General features: G+C 39.3%; 1 protein-coding gene across 4 annotated transcripts in view; it reads right to left on the bottom strand.

Annotated features, from left to right (window-relative positions):
- The window catches only part of Grm1 (glutamate metabotropic receptor 1), a 607,848-nt gene that overhangs the window by 157,902 nt on the left and 427,222 nt on the right, over positions 1–22,724 (bottom strand). For all 4 annotated transcript variants that reach the window (XM_055629123.1, XM_055629124.1, XM_055629122.1 and 1 more), the window contains exons 5-6: positions 10,208–10,454; positions 4,545–4,713 (exon numbers count right to left, since the gene is read on the bottom strand). In XM_055629123.1, the coding sequence (XP_055485098.1) occupies positions 4,545–4,713; positions 10,208–10,454 (416 nt within the window). The remainder of the gene's footprint in view (positions 1–4,544; positions 4,714–10,207; positions 10,455–22,724) is intronic.

Genomic DNA, 22,724 nt, shown 5'->3' with positions numbered 1-22,724 from the left:
CCCCAATAAAAAGACACAGACTAACAGAATGGTTGCGGAAAGAGGATCCAACATTCTGTTGCATCCAAGAAACACACCTATGCAACAAAGATAAACATTACCTCAGAGTAAAGGGCTGGAAAAAAGTTTTTCAAGCAAATGGTTCCAGAAAACAAGCGGGAGTAGCCATCCTAATATCTAATAAAATAGACTTTCAACCCAAGTTAATCAAAAAAGATAAGGAGGGCCACTATATTCTCATCAAAGGAAAAATCCACCAAGAGGACATCACCATTTTGAATATCTATGCCCCAAATACAAGAGCACCTACATTCGTAAATGAAACAATATTAAGGCTTAAATCACACATTGATCCTAATACCTTAATAGTGGGAGACTTCAACACTGCACTCTCACCAAGGGACAGATCAACTAGACAGAAAACAAATAGGGAAATAAAAACACTTACAAAGTCCCTAAATCAAATGGACCTAATAGACGTCTACAGATCTTTTCATCCAAACTCAAAAGAGTATACCTTCTTTTTAGCACCGCATGGAACTTTCTCCAAAATAGACCATATAGTTGGTCATAAAGCAAGCCTCAGCAGATACAAAAAGATTGAAAAAATCCCTTGTATTCTATCTGACCACCATGGACTAAAGCTGGACCTCAACAACAACAGAAATAACAAAAAGCCAACACGCACATGGAAACTGAACAACTTGTTACTCAATGACAGCTGGGTTAAGGAAGAAATAAAGAAAGAAATTAAAGACTTCCTAGAATTCAATGAAAATGAAGGCACAACATACCCAAATTTATGGGACACATTGAAAGCAGTGCTCAGGGGAAAATTTATAGCACTAAGTGCCTGCAAGAAGAAATTCGTAACATCACATACAAACAACTTAATGGCCCAACTGAAAACCCTAGAAAAAAAAAAAAGAATCAGATACACTCAAGAGGAGCAGATGGCTGGAAATAATCAAAGTCAGGGCTGAAATCAATCAATTAGAAACAAATAAAACTATTCAAAGAATCAATGAAACAAAAAGCTGGTTCTTTGCGAAAATCAACAAGATAGACAAACCCTTAGCCAAACTAACTGAAAAGCAGAGAGTATCTATCCAAATCAACAAAATCAGAGATGAAAAGGGTGACATAACTACAGACACTGAAGAAATTCAAACAATCATTAGGTCATACTACAAAAGCCTGTATGCCACAAAATTTGAAAACCTAAATGAAATGGATGATTTTCTTGATAGATTCCATCTTCCAACATTAAGTCAAGATCAGATAGAAAGACTGAACAGCCCTATATCCCCCAAGGAAATTGAAGCAGTCATTCACAGTCTCCCCTCCAAAAAAAGCCCTGGGCCAGATGGTTTCAGCGCGGAATTCTACCAGACCTTCAAAGAAGTGCTCACACCAATTCTCTTCAAACTATTCCACAAAATAGAAACAGAAGGCACATTAACAAACTCATTCTATGAAGTGACAGGTACCCTGATACCTAAAGCTCACGAAGACCCAACAAAAAAAGATAACTTCAGACCTATCTCTCTTATGAACATTGATGCAAAAAATACTCAATAAAATACTTGCAAACCGAATCCAAGAACACATCAAAGATATCATCCACCATGACCAAGTAGGCTTCATCCCAGGCATGCAAGGGTTTTTCAACATATGGAAATCCATCAAAGTAATCCACCACATAAACAAACTGAAGGAGAAAAACCACATGATCATCTCCTTAGATGCTGAAAAAGCATTTGACAAAGTCCAACACCCATTCATGTTTAAAGTCTTGGAGAGATCAGGGATACAAGGCACATATCTAAACATAGTAAAGGCAATATACAGCAAGCCTATAGCCAACATCAAACTCAATGGAGAGAAACTTAAATCAATCCCACTGAAATCAGAAACAAGACAAGGCTGCCCACTCTTGCCATACCTCTTCAACATAGTACTTGAAGTCCTAGCCAGAGCAATAAGACAACTGAAGGAGATCAAGGGGATACAAATCGGAAAGGAAGAGGTCAAAGTGTCACTATTTACAGATGATATGATAATATACATGAGCGACCCCAAGAATTCAACCAGAGAACTCCTCCAGCTGATAAACACCTTCAGCAAAATGGCAGGATACAAAATCAACTCAAAAAAATCAGAAGCCCTCCTGTATACCAAAGACAAAAAGGCTGAGAAAGAAATTAGGGAAACAATACCCTTCACAATAGCCACAAATGACATAAACTACCTTGTGGTGACACTAACCAAGCAAGTGAAAGACCTGTTTGAGAAAAACTTCAAGTCTCTGAAGAAAGAAATTGAAGAAGATCTCAGAAGATGGAAAGATCTCCCGTGCTCATGGATTAGTAGGATTAACATTGTGAAAATGGCCATCCTGCCAAAAGCAATCTACAGATTCAATGCAATTCCCATCAAAATACCAACTCAATTCTTTACAGACCTTGAAAAAAAGATTCTCAGCTTCATATGGAGAAACAAAAAACCCAGAATCTCCAAAACAATCCTGTACAACAACAGATCATCTGGAGGTATCTCCATCCCCGATCTCAAGTTGTACTACAGAGCAATAGTAATAAAAACTGCATGGTATTGGCATAAAAACAGAAAGGAGGATCAATGGAACTGCATAGAAGACCCAGAAATAAACACACACACCTATGAATACTCGATATTTGACAAAGAAGCCAAAACCATTCAATGGAAAAAAGACAGCATCTTTAACAAATGGTGCTGGTCCAACTGGATGTCCACATGCAGAAAAATGAAAATAGATTTATATTTATCACCCTGCAGAAAACTAACGTCCAAGTGGATCAAAGACCTCAACATAAAACCAGATACTCTAAATCTGTTAGAAGAAAAAGTAGGGAACAGCCTAGACCTCATTGGCACAGGAGACAACTTCCTGAACAGAACACCAACAGCACAGGCTCTAAGAGCAACAATCAATAAATGGGACCTCATGAAACTGAAAAGCTTCTGTAAATCAAAGGACACCGTCATCAAAACAAAACGACTGCCTATAGATTGGGAAAGAATCTTCACTAACCCTTTATCTGACAGCGGACTAATATCGAGTATATACAAAGAACTAAAGAAGCTGAAAAGCAGCAAACCAAGTAATCCACTTAAAAAATGGGGAACAGAGCTAAACAGAGAATTCTTGACAAAGGAATACTGAATGGCAGAGAAACACTTAAAGGAATGCTCAACCTCATTAGCCATCAGGGAAATGCAAATCAAAACGACCCGGAGATATCACCTTACACCCATCAGAATGGCCAAGATGAAAAACTCAAGTGACAACACATGCTGGAGAGGTTGTGGAGAAAGGGGAACCCTCCTCCACTGTTGGTGAGAATGTAAACTGGTACAAACACTCTGGAAATCTATCTGGTGCTTTCTAAGACAATTAGGAATAGTGCTTCCTCAAGACCCAGCTATACCACTGCTAGGTATTTACCCAAAGTTTGCTCAAGTACACAAAAGGGATACTTGCTCAACCATGTTTATAGCAGCTTTATTTGTAATAGCCAGAGCCTGGAAACTACCCATATGTCCATCAACGGAGGAATGGGTACAGAAATTGTGGTATTTTTACACAATGGAATACTACTCAGCAATCAAAAAGGAGGAAATCATGAAATTTGCAGGCAAATGGAGGATTATAGAAAAGATCATTCTGAGTGAAATATCCCAGAAGGAGAAAGACAAACACGGTATATACTCACTTATACAGACCTATAAGGTATGATAAACATAATGAAATCTATACACCTAAAAAAGATAATCAAGAGAGCGAATATGGGGTAAGATGATCAATCCTCGTTTAGAAAGACAGATGGGATATGCATTGAATGTATGACAGGAGTCTACTGAGTGTATCTGAAAGACTCTAACTAGCAGTGTTGTCAAAACAAAGTCTCATGTCCAAACCTTTGGCAGAGTACAGGGAATCATAAGAGAGAAGGGGAGTTAGTCTGATGGGGAAAGGATAGGAGCTCCACAAGGACCAAATATATCTGGGCACAGGGTTTTTTCTGAGACTGACATTCAACCAAGGACCATGTATGGATATAACCTAGAACCTCCGCTCAGATGTAGCCTGTGGTAGCTCAGTAACCAATTGGTTTCCCAAAGTGAGGGGAACAAGGACTATTTCTAACAGGAACTCAATGACTGGCTCTTTGGCCTCCCCGCCCCCCCAAGGGAGGAGCAGTCCTGTTAGGCCACAGAGGAGGGCTTTGCAGCCAGTCCTGAAGATACCTGATAAAACAGGATCAGATGAATGGGGAGGAGGTCCCCCCATCAGTGGACTTGGAAAGGGGCAGGGTGGAGATGAGGGAGGGAGGGAGGGACTGGGAGGGAATGAGGGATCGGGACACGGCTGGGATACAGTTAATAAAATGTAACTGATAAGAAAAAAATAAAATTCAAAAAATATATATCTGTTTTTCTTTACTACTGCACAGGTGGGGATCTCTTTGTGAATAATGTCTAGTGATACATTTGTGTCTTACCTTAATCTGACCCTTTAAGCAAGGCTCACTGCACACAGACCGTACCATTCCACTTTTGTTCATCTGGATTTTGTAATCATCGATATTCAGCACGCCTTCATGCCAGGTTCCCACATGGACATAGTCATAGCGGTTAGCTTCAGTGTACTGCAGATTCATGATGTCATATCTACAAAGAAAATAAATGCACAAAACTCTTACTGGATATTTTCCTGATGGAGAAAATAAGTGAAATTTGTAAGTGGATTTTAATGGGAGAAGAGAGGTCAAAGCTTGGATCATCACAATCCAGCACCAGTGACTGTCATATTCAGTTTATTCTGAATACTTCCTTTGAATCTCTAGAGAATATTTGTATACCATCTGATTTTGGGAAATAACATATTCCTATAATTTTTCTCTGCTTATACTTCAAAAGATAATGTCATGTGAGTATAGTTTATCAACTCAATAAAACAATGTAGTGCACTTTAAACAATTAACAATCCACAAGAACATTAATTTCCATGCAATTTGTTATTTTTACTTTATATTCCCTTTTTATACTCAGTTGCAATTTTCATTACAATGAATATTTTAAATGTAGGGGGTTTTTACAAAGCTTAGAACAATTACTAAGTACAAATACAGCATGGAACCTGAAAAGGTTATCTTTAGTTAGTAAAGAGATTAAGGACTTAATGTGTGGATCATGTGATATATGTATGTATTATATGTTGTATGTGTGTCATATGTGTGTGCTGCATGCACATAAATGCTAGATTACAGTGGTGCCTATGTGCACTTATAGAGTCTGGAAGATGACATTTGGCATTCTCTTTTAATCTTTACCTTGCTATCTTATGCTAGGTTCTTTCACTAACTCAGAAGCTCATTATTTTGGCTAGGTTGTTTGACCAGTGAGCTCCCTGGATCTTTCTGTTTCTAAGCCCTCAATTTTTGGGAATAGAGTTATGAGTGTTTCTGGTATTTTCTATGTGTGCAAGGAATTTAAACTCAGGTTCTCTTGCTTATTGAGCACTCTTACCAATAAAACCATCTTGTTAGCCAATTTAGTATTTTGTACATCAACATTTAAAGAGATCTCTTCCCTGACTGAGACAAACATCTGTGGAACTGAACAACTGGTGTCAGCTATTTCAGTAGCTTCAAATGCTATACAAAGACAGAGTCGACATCTGAAATCTACTGTAGTATGGATGGCACCAAGTATCTTTCTATTTTTCTTTCCCTCATGAAATAGTTACTGAAGCCAAAATGCCTTCTGAATAGCAGAAGACATTTTTCCCCCAGGGCTAAAAGTGGAAGACAGTTGACAGTATAATGAATAGAACAGAGGACTTGTCATCAGGATGTGTAAGCTGGGCCCTTGTCTCACATTTTAATAGTAAGTTACACTGCTTAGGACTGAATCTTTGCAAGATTTTTCAGAGTCTTATCTGGATTTGGGAAACTAAGACACATCAGAAGCTACTTTAAAATTGGGACACATACATTTATATCTGAATATATACATTTTCCCCAAATTCCTGTGCTGAGACCCTTACTCCAAAGTGATTGAGCAGTGATAAGGTCAGGAGAAAGGAGTCCTCAGGGTTAAAATTCTTGCCTATGCAAAAGCAGCTTTAGGAATCCCTCCTGCCTTTCTAGCACAGATGGACACCATTAGAAGGGACCATCCATGAGTAAGAAAGCAGGTCCTTGTCAGACAGAAAACTTTATGGTGCCTTGATCTTAGGTTTCCCAGCCTCCTGAATTGGGTCCACCAAATGGCCACTATTCATAAACTACAGGTCACATGGTACCTTGTAGCCCCACTTTGCATGTGAAGCATTGCCTAAGATTATTAATATTTCTATTCCTAGGAACATGATAACATACTAACTAGTTCTATTACATAAAATACTTGGGAAGATATTGTGTTAGTATAACCATTCATTTCCAACAATCTCCGGTGTTCATTCCTTTTTATTCTTGCTTTAACATACAGTAGTTTGTCTAAGCTTGGTGCTTGGCTTCTTCTTACTGCATCTGCAGAGGAATTATGTTTTTCAGCTATGCACAGTCTTTAACTCCTGTCTATAACAGGAGTCATCATGGTCCTCTTCATGTTTGGCCCAAGGAACTAGATGTCAATTGACCAGCACATCTTCCTCTTTCTGAACAGTTCTCTACCCCCACCACACCCCGATGCCCCTGCTTTATCCATTCTGGAACACTTTTCTCTTTGAAACTTTGTAATTCTCATTCTCATTACTATAGACATCTGCTGTCTAGCTGCCTGAAGTTGGCTTCTAAAATCTACTGGGTGTACCTGCCCTACCTCCTTATCTAGACAATAACTATTCATTTACTGGTGGTGTTTCTCCTGTTCTTACTGTGTAAATGTGTCCTGTCACCTGTGGGGTATCTCAAGGCTTCTTCTAACACTTTCTACAAATAGCAGTTTCCTTAAAATCCGACTTATGGAAAATAAAGGACCTTCCCCTTGGCTAGTGGAGAAAACTTACAGTGCACCCAGAGCTCGTTATTTATCATTTTGCTGTTCTGGCTTTGGCTAATCATTATTATCCCCCTTGTTGCTGTGGCTTATCAGAATATTTCATAGTAGCTCTGAGTGAGAGTTAAGTGGCTATTAATTGTGAGCTTATAACAATCATCTGGGGATTAATGAGCAGTTTATGCCTCCAAAATCTTTCATTTTGAACACTCACTGCAGTGAACCTGTTGTGACTGTTCAATACAAGTCTTTCTCTGTTTTTCTTTTCATTAATTTCTACGTTTTGCTCCATATTAGAATATGACACTTCCTTACAAGCTATCAATAATGTCATATTTGCAAACTGCTAGATTAAACCATCTTCTCCCTAAAAGTCATTTTTCCGAGACTCTTATTAGCACCTCCTCATTCACTCTCTCATATGAAAACTTGTTTACACTTCATTAGCATTTAGATTCACAATATTTTCTTATGAAAACACTTTTAAAAAAATATTCAAATGAAGGAAGAAAAATAATAACAACAAAATCTAAGAATATCAAAGAAGGAATTCAAGGTTACTAAAAAACAGCTTCCAGAAATGGCACATAAATCATAAATCAGCTTCCCCCATGCCATTTTTTTAACACCAGTGTTTCTTCCCAGAATGTTGTTGTAGTTTATTTGAAATGTCCTTATGTAAATCATATCCACACAAAATCTTCTCACTGCCTTCAGTTTATGTTATGTGATGACTAACTGAAAAAATTACCAGAGGGACTAAGAACATGTGATGTTATGACAGGAGCTAGAAGCCAAAGGGAAGTAGTGAGAAAAAAAAAAAATTGGACTAAGTTGACCAGTTTCATAGAAGAGCAAATGATTCCTGAAAAAGGATGCAGAGGAAGACACAGAAGTTAAAATGTAATTAGAGATGAAAGAGACAAAAGCTGATAATCTGGATGACGTATAAATAGAAAAAGAGGAAGGAAATGTGCATTTGCTAAGTGTGAAAATGCTCCATCCCTGTGCTAATCAAACATGTGTAAGTTCCTCATGTGTTTTGAAGTTCTGTTATGGCTATATATTATTATTATTATTGTTTTATTTACTGCTGTTTGGAATCATGAAGGAAAGTTTTACAGGGCAAGCCTGAACCTCTACTAAACCCCATTTCCAGTGCACTCAGGATTACAATAGTGGGATTAGGTGGTTGGGTGATCTCTCTTCTAAATCTCAAGCTGTTTTATTCCTCCTGATGCCAATTTCTAAGGTACTTAAGGCCCCACATTCCCTGGCTCTGAATCATCCATTCCACTCAGATTCCAATCAATATCTGCTCTCACCTAACTGCCATCTTGTATTGAATCCTGTAGTACATGGTTTTAATTGTTGATAAAGACATATCATTTATCCTGTACAAATCCTGTTCGATTTTTTTTGGGAGACTCCACTTAGCCCCCATAAGGGATTCTCCACAGGTGGAACTTGACACCTCCATGCAAAGTCTCTCACAGTGTATCATGACACAAAGAAAGCTTTCAGTAATTTTGCCTAATTTTAGGATTAGATAAAAAGCAGCATGGTGTGGCAAAGTGATAACAAGCCCCAGGTCACACTGCTTCTACCACTTGCTCTCTGTGTGATTCTTAGTAACAGGCTAACTGTGACACACTTTCATTATGTGTCAGAGAAGGAAATCAATGCACCAAGTTATAAGACATAACTAATCTAATATTTCATCTTAGCATAAAACATTTGTCCCTTGGAATCTCTAAGTCTATAGAACAACACTATGGAAGACAGCAGGATCTGTGTAATGGAAACACTGGGTATCATCTATGGGTTCAGGGTCTTTTCTTTTCATGCTACAGATTTCAATTCCTTTGCCATTCTTATTATTTCTTTCCTAGGAAATGTGTATGAATGAATGCAGCTAATCTTAACATAGACCATATTCAATATGTACCAGCTATATATGAACTCACTGATGGCATCAAAATAAATGTTACAGAACTGAATGTGTGTAAAATGACTCAAATCTCATTCATATAAACATACAACATAGAATAAACCCACTAAAATCTGTACATCTAAACAAACTAAGCAAAAGAGAGGACCCTAACTAAAAATGCCCAATCCCCATCCTGAAAGGCAAAGAGGATGGACATCAGAAGAAAAAGAAAACAGGAAACAACCTAGAAACCTGCCACAGAGGACCCCTGAAAGCCTCTGCCCTGCAGACTGTCAAAGCAGATGCTGAGCCTGATGGCCAACTGATGGGCAGAGTGAATGGAATTTTATGTAAGAAGTGGGAAATAGTAAGAGCTGGAGAGGACAGGAACTCCACAAGGAGAGCAACAGAACAAGAAAATTTGGACACAGGGAACTTCCCAGAGACTCATACTCCAACCAAGGACTATCCGTGGAGAAAACCTAGAACCCTGACAATGCAGCCACTTCTGATGAGAACTGATAGACTAAGATCAGAAAGAAGGAGAGGAGGACCTCCCCTATCAGTGGACTTGGGGAGGGGCATGCATGCAGAAAGGGGGGAAGGGTGGGACTGGGAGGGGAGGAGGGAGGGGCTTATGGGGGGATACAAAATGAATAAAGTGTAATTAATAAACATTAAAAATATATATAATATGCATATTATGTATAATTTCCCTTTTCTATTTGCTTAATTTTTTGAAAGCCACTATAAATCAAATTCCATTTCCCAGACCCTCAACTCTTTCTTCTTTTGAGGCATATAAACAAAAACTTGTTAACCTGAGAAATAAGGATGTACATATAGGATTTTGTTGTTGTCACATAGTATTAATCTGGTGGAGTATGCATGAGGAGAGTGGCATGTGTCCATCAATGTGACTGTTGCTGCCTGGTGCATACAGTGCTTGGCAAGGCTCTGCTATTCAGCTGTAAAGCCTTCATGGAGATCTCAGACATCCTGAGACAAAGCACAGGTTATTTCTTAGTATGAGAGTAGCTATCAGGGTGTGGTGTTCTTAGAGTTAAAGACTAAGTATTTTGGCCTTTGCAGAAGTGGTGTGGTCTTAGTTTCAGCTGTATTTTTTTTCTGTCTAGGTGTTATCTTCAACACTCCCAAACCACAGAAATAAACAGAACCCTAGTTGTTGTACCTGTCTGTTCAGGGGTCACAAAGATAGAGATTCTTTACCTTCCAGGAGCATCTCCCTTCTCATCAAACCACACCTCCTCTCCAGACACACCAACAAAAGAGGATTTGATGAGGAAATCCAGGAGCTTCCTGCCATCAATAGGCTTCATGGCATCACACAGGCCCACATGGCCAGGACACAGAGCATGGTGCATATTCTGCAGACCGTGTGCCATGGCGTAGATGGCGTTGATGACAAACCCCATTTTACTGTCTTGGACGTAGTTCTCTTCTAAGCTTTCATTCCCTGTAACAATAAAAACAGATCACCACCAATGTCACAGCATGAATCTAGTCAGGGCTACCCAATATTCAGTGCTTGATGTTTTTAGGGGCTTCAGACCCTGAAAGGGATCATGACATTGGCAAAAGCAAGGTTACTTTGTAATTATGACCAACTATAGTATATTCTGTCTGAAAACAATGTTTTTCTCTTTATTTTTCCCTTTATTCCGTAAATATTTTATGTTGTGGAGCAAACAGCATGGAGGTGAAGATAAAGAATTTTCATATAAGTAGAATAATGGGAATCATCAGGGAATAATGGAAAGAATTATTTTCATTTAAAATTTTTTTAAATTTTTTAATATTAGTTACAGTTCATTAACTTTGTATCCCAGCTGTATCCTGATCCCTCATTCCCTCCCATTCCCACCCACCCTCCCTCATCTCCTCCCCGCCCCCCTCCAAGTTCACCTATAGGGAAGGACCCCCTCCCCCCTCATCCAATCCTGGTCCATCAGGTATCTTCTGGACTGGCTGAAAAGTCCTCCTCTGTGGCCTAGCAGGGCCGCTCCTCGCCCTCCCGGGGGGGGGGGGGTGTCAAGGAACCAGCCATTGAGTTCATGTCAGAAACAGTCCCTGTTCCCCTTACCAGGGTACCCACTTGGACAATGAGCCATCATGGGCTACATCCGAGCCGAGGTTCTAGGTTATTTTTATACAATGGAATACTACTCAGCAATTAAAAACAAGGAAATCATGAAATTCGCAGGCAAATGGTGGAACCTAGGAAAGATTATCCTGAGTGAGGTATCCCCAAAGCAGAAAGACATACAGGGTATATACTCACTCATAAGTGGATACTAGACATATAACATAGGATAAACAAACTAAAATCTGTACACCCGAGGAAGCTAATCAGGAAGGAGGACTTTGGTTAAGATGTTCAATCTCCATTCAGAAAGGCAAAGAGGATGGACATTGGAGAAGGGAGAAAACAGGGAACAGGGTAGGAGCTTACCACAGAGGGCCTCTGAAAAGCTCTACCCTGCAAGGTATCAAGGCAGATGCTGAGACTCATAGCCAAACTTTGGGCAGAGTACAGGGAATCTTATAAAAAAAAGTGGAGATAGTAAGACCTGGAAAGGACAGAAGCTCCACAAGGACAGTGACAGATCCTAAAATTCTGGGCACAGGGTTCTTTTCTGAAACTGATACTCCAGCCAAGGACCACTCATAGAGATGATCTGGAACCCCTGCACAGAGGTAGCCTATGGCAGTTCAGTATCCAAGTGGCCTACACAGTAATGGGGACAGGGATTGTCTCTGACAGGAACTGATTGGCCTGCCCTTTGATCACCTCCCCCTGAGGGGGGAGCAGCCTTACCAGGCCACAGAAAAAGACAATACAGCCACTCTTGATGAGTCCTGATAGACTGGGGTCAGATGGAAGGAGAGGAGGACCTCCCTTATCAGTGGACTGGGAGAGGGACACAGGTGGGGAAGAGGGAGGGTCGGGTTGGGAGGAGAGGAGGGAGGAAGGTACAGGGGGGATACAAAGTGAATAAACTGTAATTAATAAAAATAAAAATAATTAAATAAAAAACACAAAATTAAAAAAAGGAACAGTAAGGAATTTTGACTTTGATGTTGAATTTGGAATGAAAATAAAAAATGTCTAGAGCTCTATTTAAAGAATGGTTTATTTAGATGAACTTGTAAACTGAGGAAGATACTTGTGTATCAGTCCTGAGAGTGAGGTGCAAATTATGGAATCAATTTGAATCCATCTTCCAGATTTGCTTGTCAGGTCAGTGTTTGGAGTGAGATTTGCTAAAGTACTATTTGTTAGACTGAAAGAAAAATTTCAAGAGGAAAACAAGAGTAAGAATGTTTGTAGCAGCTTTATTTGTAATAGCCAGAAGCTGGAAACAACCCAGATGCCCCTCAACTGAAGAATGGATGCAGAAACTGTGGTACATCTATACAATGGAGTATTACTCAGCAATGAAAAATAAGGAAATCATGAAATTTGCAGGTAAATGGTGGGACCTGGAAAGGATCATCCTGAGTGAGTTGTCCCAGAAGCAAAAAGACACGCATGGTATATACTCACTCATATAAACATACAATATAGAATAAACCCACTAAAATCTGTACATCTAAACAAACTAAGCAAAAGAGAGGACCCTAACTAAAATGTTCAGTCCCCATCCTGAAAGGCAAAGAGGATGGACATCAGAAGAAAAAGAAAATAGGAAACAACCTCGGAACCTGCTACAAAGGGCCTCTGAAAGCCAGAAGAAAACAGGAAACAACCTTGAAACCTGCCACAGAGGGCCTCTGAAAGCTTCTGCAGTATAGACCGTCAAAGCAGATGCTGAGCCTGATGGCCTCTGAAAGCCAGAAGAAAACAGGAAACAACCTTGAAACCTGCCACAGAGGGCCTCTGAAAGCTTCTGCAGTATAGACCGTCAAAGCAGATGCTGAGCCTGATGGCCAACTGATGGGCAGAGTGAATGGAATTCTATGTAAGAAGTGGGAAATAGTAAGAGCTGGAGGGGACGGGAACTCCACAAGGAGAGCAACAGAACAAGATAATTTGAACACAGGGAACTTCCCAGAGACTCATACTCCAACCAAGGACTATTCGTGGAGATGACCTGGAACCCCTGCACAGGTGTAGCCCATGGCAGGTCAGTGTCCAAGTGGGTTACCTAGTAATGAGAAGAGGGACTGCCTCTGACATCATCTGATTGGCCTGCTCTTTGATCATCTCCCCCTGATGGGGGAGCAGCCCTACCAGGCCACAGTAGAGGACAATGCAGCCACTTTTGATGAGAACTGATAGACTAAGATCAGAAAGAAGAGGAGAACCTCCCCTATCAGTGGACTTGGGGAGTGGCATGCATGCAGAAAGGGGAGGGAGGGTGGGATCGGGAGGGGAGGAGGGAGGGGCTTATGGGGGGATACAAAATGAATAAAGTGTAATTAATAAAAAAATTAAAAAAACAAAAAACAACAACAAAAAAAAGAAAGGCCAAGAAGACATTTGAAGATCAAACCACACAAAATCAATGCACAGTGATATATTAAACAGAAAGCAGAAACACTCCTTGAAAAAGTTGCCAAGGCTTTGAAGTAAAATTAGTGAAGTCTTTTGGTATCTGCAGGAAGACCTGTACTAACCCAGTGATTGTCTAGCAATACTTCATTCATCAGCACCAAGGCAGAATCTATTCCTGGATGTCTGTGAAATCAGTGCTCTCCTTTTTATCTTTATTTAGGGCAATCATATAACTTTTCCAAAATGGGTCATATTTTCAGGATGAAAGTGAGTGAGGATCATAATTGTTCCTGAATGCAAATGTAAGGCAAGCTGGGGAAACTGATTCACATTCTGAAGACTGTGACCTCCAACTGTACCTATTTACTGATTGTAATATGGGTAGGATTTATGTATATACATAGGTAAATATAAACATATGTATATTATACAGTCAGTAGAACACTTTCACTAATTTTACATTTATGTAATTTTAATGACAGATATATAATGATATAATAGTTACTGATTTTGCATTTATGTTATAATAACATTCAGCAAATGAGGTAGACATCAACCTTCCCACTTTATGGGTGAAGAAAAATCAGGGTGTAATATGGATTCAATGCTTTTCCTTTTTTAATTACATTCAGTGGCTACATGATGCAGATACAGGAGTTTACACAGCAGGCAAGAGGCCTGTGTACAATATCATTTCAAGTCCAGTTTAGTGTGTGTCCTTTGGGTTATTCCAGATGTGCACAGATGTCTCACTAGTGAGTAGTCCTGACACTTGATCCACTAGCACAGAGAACCCCAGCCTGACAGTATTTGTCATAGAGAGACATAGGCACTTTGACAATGTTTCTAAGCAATTATTGTAAGGCAAATTAGCCAAGCTCTTCCAAATTACTTGCTAGCACACAGGGCTCCCTATTTTTTCTAGTCATCTGGCTCTGAACATGAAAGGGCAGTTGCAATCAATGAGAACTCTTTCCAGCTTCCAGCCTAGTCTCAACTCTATTGGTTCCTACATAGTGAGCAAATATTTAGACAGTAAAACATTTTCTTTGTCACAGCAACTGCCCTAGATCATATTGCACAGATGTATCATGCGTGGATCTATGTATCTACTTATCATCTATCTGTCTGTCTATCTTCAATCTACTTGTCCAAGTAATTATGTGGGCTATGCATTGTGTATTTGTTTGTTTGTTTTCTATGTCCACTAAAGATTATATATTTTCAGGACAATGATATAGAATCGAAAACTAACAACATTACCATTTGGTGAAAAGGTGAAGCATTTCCATTCCCTGGGATTTCTGCCTTTTCCTAACACTATGTTATCACTAGTCTCAGAGTTGTTTGTGAAAAGGGGATTTCCTGTTTTAATTTTCTGTGGTGCATTTCTGTCATAGAATACTAGGGGAACATTAAACTATCACCTTTTAAAATATACTAAAAAGAGTCAAATATTTAAAGTTGACAGTGTTTACCTTCAAAAGAATACATGCCTGCCAGATTCATGGAGAATTGTGAGAATAGTTACCTCAGTTCTAAATAGTAATCTTGTTTTTGTTGCAGATGAACAAAAAAGGCTATAAATTGCTCCTGGAGTCAGTGGCACACAGGCCTCCATGGGCTTGGGAATCTGCATTGAATGCTCTGAAATTAGGGTACTCTGTGTTTGGGGAAAGAACCAGCAGTTAGTCCACTGCTATTCAGGTGCTGTTCAACACAATGGTATAAAGCAGGAATTGCAAACTAGGCACCTGCACAGCAGCATTTAGAGGCAGGTCTCCCACTGTCCATAAGCAATACCCTTCCCATAAGTAATCGGACTTGGCCTCATTCTCCTAACCTTAAAATAGACACTTGGGTTAGTTTATCTTCCTGAAGTCTTATTCTTTTAAGCCTCTCCATGCTTACTGCAGCTCCAATTACTGGTCCCTGTGCTTGGCAGAGACATTCATATGTGTTATTGTTTTCAATAACACATGTTATTTTTTTCAGAAAAACTGGAACTCTGAGAAGTGAGCTGTGGCTGAGAGAGGTTTTCTTCCTTCACTGTGTACTTCTTCCTGATGACAGTGGGGGAAATATCCTTTTAGTGTCTTAGCATTTGTCTAAGACTTTCTCCATCACTTTATCTTCTTTGGCAGTGTTATATGTTCAATACACAATTTGATACAGTGTCATTCAGATTGAAATAGAACAGTCAATAATTGTCTTATATTGTTAACAAATCAAGTGAAGAAGATGACATTCATATTCCTTTTCATTGCCAAGTAATATATTTATTAAAGAAAGTTTAATCAGGCCAATTTTAAAATATCGACTTCCAAATATACAGTGCCCTCAATTTGTCTTAAAGGCTTAGGCAGCTAAATTTTCTATTTACCTTTTCCAGAGAAAATTTTGTTAAGATTCAGAATAGCTTAGTCTTATCCATGTTCAAGCCTAGGATTTATGAAAGCTTTTATTTTTCTCCTTGATACTACATTTTTCTCATTCCATAAGGATTCTCTTTGCTAACATCACAGAAAAATATGACCCTTCCATCATTTTCTATTCATTGTATTAAACTGTAAATGAATACATATGTGACATTGGGAATAAAAAAGGAAGGATCATTTAATCACCCTATGTTATCACTGCTATTGTTAGTTGAATTTCCCTTGCTTAATCCCACCTGTTTTTCACCTGTGAACAATTCAGACATCTAAGTACATCCTAACATTGTATTATTAAGAGAGGAATTTCCCCCATTATATGGCACATAAACATTAGGCCTCTTACAGATTGAAGATAATACATGGTAAGTTTCAATTCCCTGACAACACTATCAAATTTAGTTAATTGAGGAATGGATACAGAAATTGTGGTACATTTACACAATGGAATGCTACTCAGCAATTAAAAACAAGGAAATCATGAAATTTGTAGGCAAATGGTGGGACTTTGAAAAGATCATCTTGAGTGAGGTATCCCAGAAGCAGAATGTCACACACGGTATATACTCACTTATAAGTGGATACTAGACCTAAAAGATAGGATAAATATACTAAAATCTGCACACCTAAAGAAGCTAAACAAGAAGGACCCAGGGTGAGATGATCAATCCTCACTTACAAAGAAAAATGGAATGGACATTGGAAGTAGGAGAAAACAAGTAACAGGACAGGAGCCTACCACATAGGGCCTCTGAAAGACTCTACCTAGCAGTGTATCAAAGCAGTTGCTGAGACTCATAACCAAACTTTGAGCAGAGTACAGGGAATCATAGGAAAGAAAGGGGAGTTAGTAAGATGTGGAGAGAACAGGAGCTCCACAAAGACCAAATATATCTGGGCACAGGGGTCTTTTCTGAGACTTACTCACCAACCAAGAACCATTCATGGATATAACTTAGACCCCCTGCATGGATGGAGACCATGGCAGCTTAGTATGCAAATGGGTACCCTAGTAAGGAGAACAGGGACTGTCTCTGACATGAACTTAGTGGCTGCCTCTTTGACCTCCCTACCCCCGAGGGAGGAGCAGCTTTGCTAGACCACAGAGGAGGACATTGCGGCCAATCCTGAAGAGACCTGATAAGCTTAGGTCAGATGGAAAGGGAGGAGCACCTCCCTTATCAGTGGACTTAGAGAGGGGCAGGGAGGAGATGAGGGATGGAGGGTGGGATTGGGAGGGAATGTGGGAGGGGTCTATAGCTGGGATACAAAGTAAATAAACTGTAATTAATATAAAAAATAAAAATTAAAAATTATGTTGTGTGTGTGAATAACAAATAAGAACAGTTGCAGGTGTGTTTTCATATCCTGAGGATCAGGTAATACCATTCCATTGAACTTGGGACTCTGTGTCTCTCTAAAGAGAGGAAACAGGGCAACCCTGCAGCTTCTTTGCTTTCACTATTGATAGGGCCCAGAACAACACCAGAGTTGCAAAACAAAACCCCTGGAGTAAAATCTTTGCAGATTTACAGTTAGTACTTGGCAGCTAATTGTAGAGACTGAGCAGATTATAGAGGGCTGGTGGCTTTTGTTGAGTGTGGGAAGTTGGTGTGTAGTTAACCAACTCCTTCATGAACAAATGGCTACACTGGAACCATTTAAATTCTGTTTCTCTCTAGTCCTCTTCTGTGTGCAAGTAGTACCATCTCTTTTTCTTTACTGTTGATAGGAAAAATGCTGTCTTTTATGCCTGAATGTCCATGGCTTAGTGCTCTTAGTACCTTCCTCTTTGACTTCCCACCAGCAGTCTGTTCTTTTTGAGTAGCCCTACTTTTTTATTTCAATGACTTAGACTTAATGACTTAAACAGTGTGACTTAAACAATGGCTTTTGCTAAAACATAAGCTCTTTGGGAAACATTCTACTAATCTGTCACTGATTTACTTTTGTTAATTTGTTTTTGTCTTTTTAAAATTATTTGTTTTATAACTTTTTTACTTTATATCCCAATTGTAGTCCCCTCCCTTGTCTCTTCCCCCCTATTCCCCTTCCCTAGTCCACAGAAAGTGGAAGCCTTTTTCCATTACTATCTGACCATAGCCAATCAAGTCTCATCAGGACTGCCTGCATCCTCTTCCTCTGTAGCCTGGCACAGCCTCCCTTCCAGGGGAAAGTGATCAAAGAGTGAGCAACATAGTCTATGTCAGAGACAGCCCGTGCTCACCTTACCAGGGAACCCACATATAGACTGAGTTGCCTATGGCTACATCTGAGCTGGAGGTCTGGATCCTCTCCATACATGGTCCTTGGTTGGTTACTGCTTTACTTTTGGTGAACAGTTTTGCTAACTAATATTCATGTGAGATTGGCATTCTAAATCTAGACTGGCTTTTGACCAACACAATACAGTATTTATAAAGTGATTGATCCTTATACATAAAAAATAAATGGAATATATTAATACATTCATATACTTTAGGGTTTTTCCCCCTGTAATTCATAAGTGAGATGCATGAAACAGAAGCACAGAAGGCTGCATTTACTGAAGAGGTTTTGATATCTAAACACAGGGCATGTGGATTAGTACATGCCTGTGACATCTGGGAGTAAGCTATACTGTGACTTTTTATTTTAGATTGACTGCTAGAGGAGACTATTTGCTGATGTTTTACATTGATATTATAGTAGATTTATCAATCTAGGTAAACAATGACATCACCTTGTCCCCATATCACAACTCATGGGATTTCTTGAAATCCAAGTTTCCTTTTCTGTGATGTCTCCTAACAACATCTCTTGAACAAATCAAATCTGGAATACCCAAGGGCCTAATAAAAACTCATTGCTAGTAATATTTAGTCAATAACTGTCACATAAATTAAAAGAGTAGCTTCTAGAATCAATATTGTCAAGAATACGTACACAAATAGCTCTTAGCAGAAACTATCAATAAAAGACATGCAGGGTCTAGACTTCATGCAAATTGATTTAGATATGCCAACAGGATCAGGCTGTGAGGAGAATATTTACAGAATCGAGAAAGCCAAATATAATTCTATATTAGGAAGGATCACCTTGAGAGGTCATGAGGCTGATCCAAAGATGTTCAAATTATACTCAGAAAAGGAATGTAAGCAATATTCTAGTAGAAAATTGCTTCTCATGGGATATGCATTAACAAATCTGAAATAGCTGCCCACACATATAACAAGGTTAAACAAACAAATAAATAAATAAATGGCAGATGCTATGAGCACAGTGTATCACCGATGTAATGGGAGGTTATAGAAAAGCAAACAATAAAGTTAGAATAAATCATGTGACATGAAACTAGACCTGGAGATATCAACATGAATTTAACATAGGCTAATCAGTTTATAGATAAATGTCTAAATGTGGATTTAAATACTTTAAAATTCTTATGTACCTGTGTGTTTCTGTGTCTAGGTATAAGTACCTACAGAAGCCAGAAGAGGTTGTCCAGTCCTCTGGAACTAAAGATGCAGCAGATTGGGGGCAACCTGCTATGGTTGTTGGGAACTGAAGCTTGGTCCTCTGTGAGAGTAGCAAAAATACTTAACCACCAAGCCCCATGCATGGCTGTATACATTACCTAGTTATGCACACTAAAGAATAAGGAGTTGGAGGGGTGGCTGGAGAGATATATCTGTAGATAAGAGCACTGGCAACAATTCCAGAGGACCTGGGTTTGACTCTGAGCACTCACTTGGTGGCTCACAACCATCTGTAACTTCAGCTCCATGGCATCCGACACTCTTTTCTTTCCTCCGCAATCATCAGGCACACACATGGTACACAGACATATGTGCAGACCAAACTCGTAAAACAAAACTTTAAATACTTTTTAGAAGAGTTACGTAGAAATGGATAGTAAATATACATAGTGAGCCTGGGGATTTTGTAGTCTCCACAAGTGGAAAATCTCAAAACAACACAATAACGACAAGTAAAAGACTTCCAGTGGCCAAACCCAAAGCAATTGGAACAACCAAACCATGAATTTTATATGATCCAAGAATATGATCCAAGTTATATGATTCAAGAATATGATCCAAGTTATAAAATAACTGATCATACTGATACAAAGTGTCAATAAAGATAAATGGGGAGAAAATAAAACTCTTCCATATACGATACTTGCAAATAATGTTTTTTTTTTTTTTTTTTTTTTTTTCCTCAGCAAGGTGAAACATGACTCTGTACTGCCTAATGTGGCATGCAATTAGTGAACTGCTTCCATAGGTTCCAGCAAGACAAAGACTTTAAAGGTAAATTCATGGTAGAGAGTTTTGGTAAACACAACCTTAACTTTACCCACATGATCAGTGCTTGCCCAGTGTGTGCTAGACTCTTTGGAAAGTGTTTGTCTTCTACCAGTCACAGAGTTGAACTGTCAGACATATATCAGCTAAGGCCAAATTTAGGGGTGTTCTATTAAACAAATACCTAAGTGCTACTCCTAAAAACGGTCATGGTCATTATATGAAAGAATGTTTGAGAACTGTTGCAAACAAAGAGGGAGCTCAAAAAGACAGGGGAAAAGGAATAGGATGTAATATTCTTTATTTATTTATTTATTTATGTATTTTGCTTTTTTATTTTTTTAATTTTTTTATTAATTACACTTTATTCATTTTGTATCCCCCCATAAGCCCCTCCCTCCTCCCTTTCTGATCCCACCCTCCCTCCCCTTTCTGCATGCATGCCACTCCCCAAGTCCACTGATAGGGGAGGTTCTCCTCTTCTTTCTGATCTTAGTCTATCAGTTCTCATCAAAAGTGGCTGCATTGTCCTCTACTGTGGCCTGGTAGGGCTGCTCCCCCATCAGGGGGAGATGATCAAAAAGCAGGCCAATCAGATGATGTCAGAGGCAGTCCCTCTTCTCATTACTAGGTAACCCACTTGGACACTGACCTGCCAAGGGCTACACCTGTGCAGGGGTTCCAGGTCATCTCCACGAATAGTCCTTGGTTGGAGTATGATTTTCTGGGAAGTTCCCTGTGTTCAAATTATCTTGTTCTCTTGCTCTCCTTGTGGAGTTCCCGTCCCCTCCAGCTCTTACTATTTCCCACTTCTTATATAAAATTCCATTCACTCTGCCCATCAGTTGGCCATCAGGCTCAGCATCTGCTTTATTCTAAATTGAATTCTGAGGTGGAAAATAAAAGAAAGGGAAAGTTGGCAAAATCTAAGAGGTTTGAAGTTTAAGTAATAATAATGTAATGATGTTGATTTTGTTGAAACTGTGTCAAATGTCAGGCAGAAACAACAGAAAAGGTAGGAGCCAGCTCTGTGAGCTTATAACACTTTCTTTGCAGCTTTTCTTTAAAAGGACTTTTTTTTTTAAATACCAGTTTCTTATGTGTCTAAGAAGTAGCGTCTTATCTCAGTCCAGCAACAGAGATAGCATTCTCCAATGCTCTGTGGCAGGAACTTAAGTGGTTTTAAAATGTTATCTAATTCATCTCATAAGAACTGATGGAATAAATGACATTGGTAAACTCAGTCTCCACCCTGCCATCTTGCCCTAGTTTTTCCCACCACCCCTTTCAGCTTTTCCTTCTAGCTCATTTCCTTTCTTTGTTAATCCTGCAACCCCACAGAATCACTCTCTACCAGGAACCTCCAGCAGCCACACTAGGCTGGGATTCAGGTAACTGACCTTCATTGTCTTCTTCCCTATCCTCTATTCCAGTCTCACCAAATGTTTTAATCTCAGTCTAGCAAAAGCCTGTACAGGACTCTCTCTTTCTCACCTACCTCTATCCGCTAGGGACTAGGGACTGCAGACCCAGAGTCTCTCTAATTCCTTTTTGCTGCCTCTGTCATCCTTTCTTTCTAACCTGTCTTCATTCATTTGTGACACCAGGTGATCCACTTAAATACTATCTACCAGGGATCCCACAACCATAACACTTGGCTGGAAACACGGAGTGAGGAATGAGCAACAGCAACCAAAGAAGGAAACACCACTCAATAAAGATGAGACCAGATAGCTTTGCCAAAAAACACTTCAATCACCATAAACCCACATGCCTGGATCCAATTGCAATAGTACAAATATGAACAACTAAGACAGTAAACCTCCTCAAGAAGTCAGTAATCCTATGGCCATATCCCCCAAGGAAAGTAATGTAGCTGAAGCAAAAGACAGGGAATAGATGATACTACTTCTTCAGAGGTCACGTGAGCCAAATAAGTTTTGCAAGGTCCCACAAATGGGCTAACTGAACAATAAAATTAATCAAGTGTTCTTTGGACATTTATACAATCAAGCTGCTAATACTAATTTGGGGGCTAAATGGACAGAAAATTCCTTGAAGAAGTTCTAGGGCATCACAATGGGCTCCCCAAGCATTTTTTCCACACTTCATTAATGGAATGAAAATAAGCTATCTACAAACTGACCTTACTTAAGATTACCAAAAACTCAAAAGGTGTTTATCAACCAAATGAAATTTAGCATTACTGAGTCAATATTTCTGCTGATTGGGGTCCTTTTTCTTTTCTTCCTTCTTTCCTTCCTTTTTTCATTCCTTCCTTTCTTCCTCCCTCCTCCCTCTCTTTCTTCCTTCCATCTCCCTTTCTTTCTTTCTTTCTTTCTTTCTTTCTTTCTTTCTTTCTTTCTTTCTTTCTTTCTTTCTTTCTTTCCTTTTGCTTTCCTCCTTCCCTTCCTTTTTTCCTTTCTTTCTTCTTCCCTTACTTTCTTCCTTCCATCCATTTTCCTTCCTTCCTTCCTTCCTTCCTTCCTTCCTTCCTTCCTTCCTTC

This window comes from Psammomys obesus, unplaced genomic scaffold, assembly GCF_907164565.1.
Source record: "Psammomys obesus unplaced genomic scaffold, mPsaObe1.curated_primary_1811, whole genome shotgun sequence".
NCBI classification, from domain to species: Eukaryota; Metazoa; Chordata; class Mammalia; order Rodentia; family Muridae; genus Psammomys; species Psammomys obesus.
This window is presented reverse-complemented; position numbering and strand designations above follow the sequence as displayed.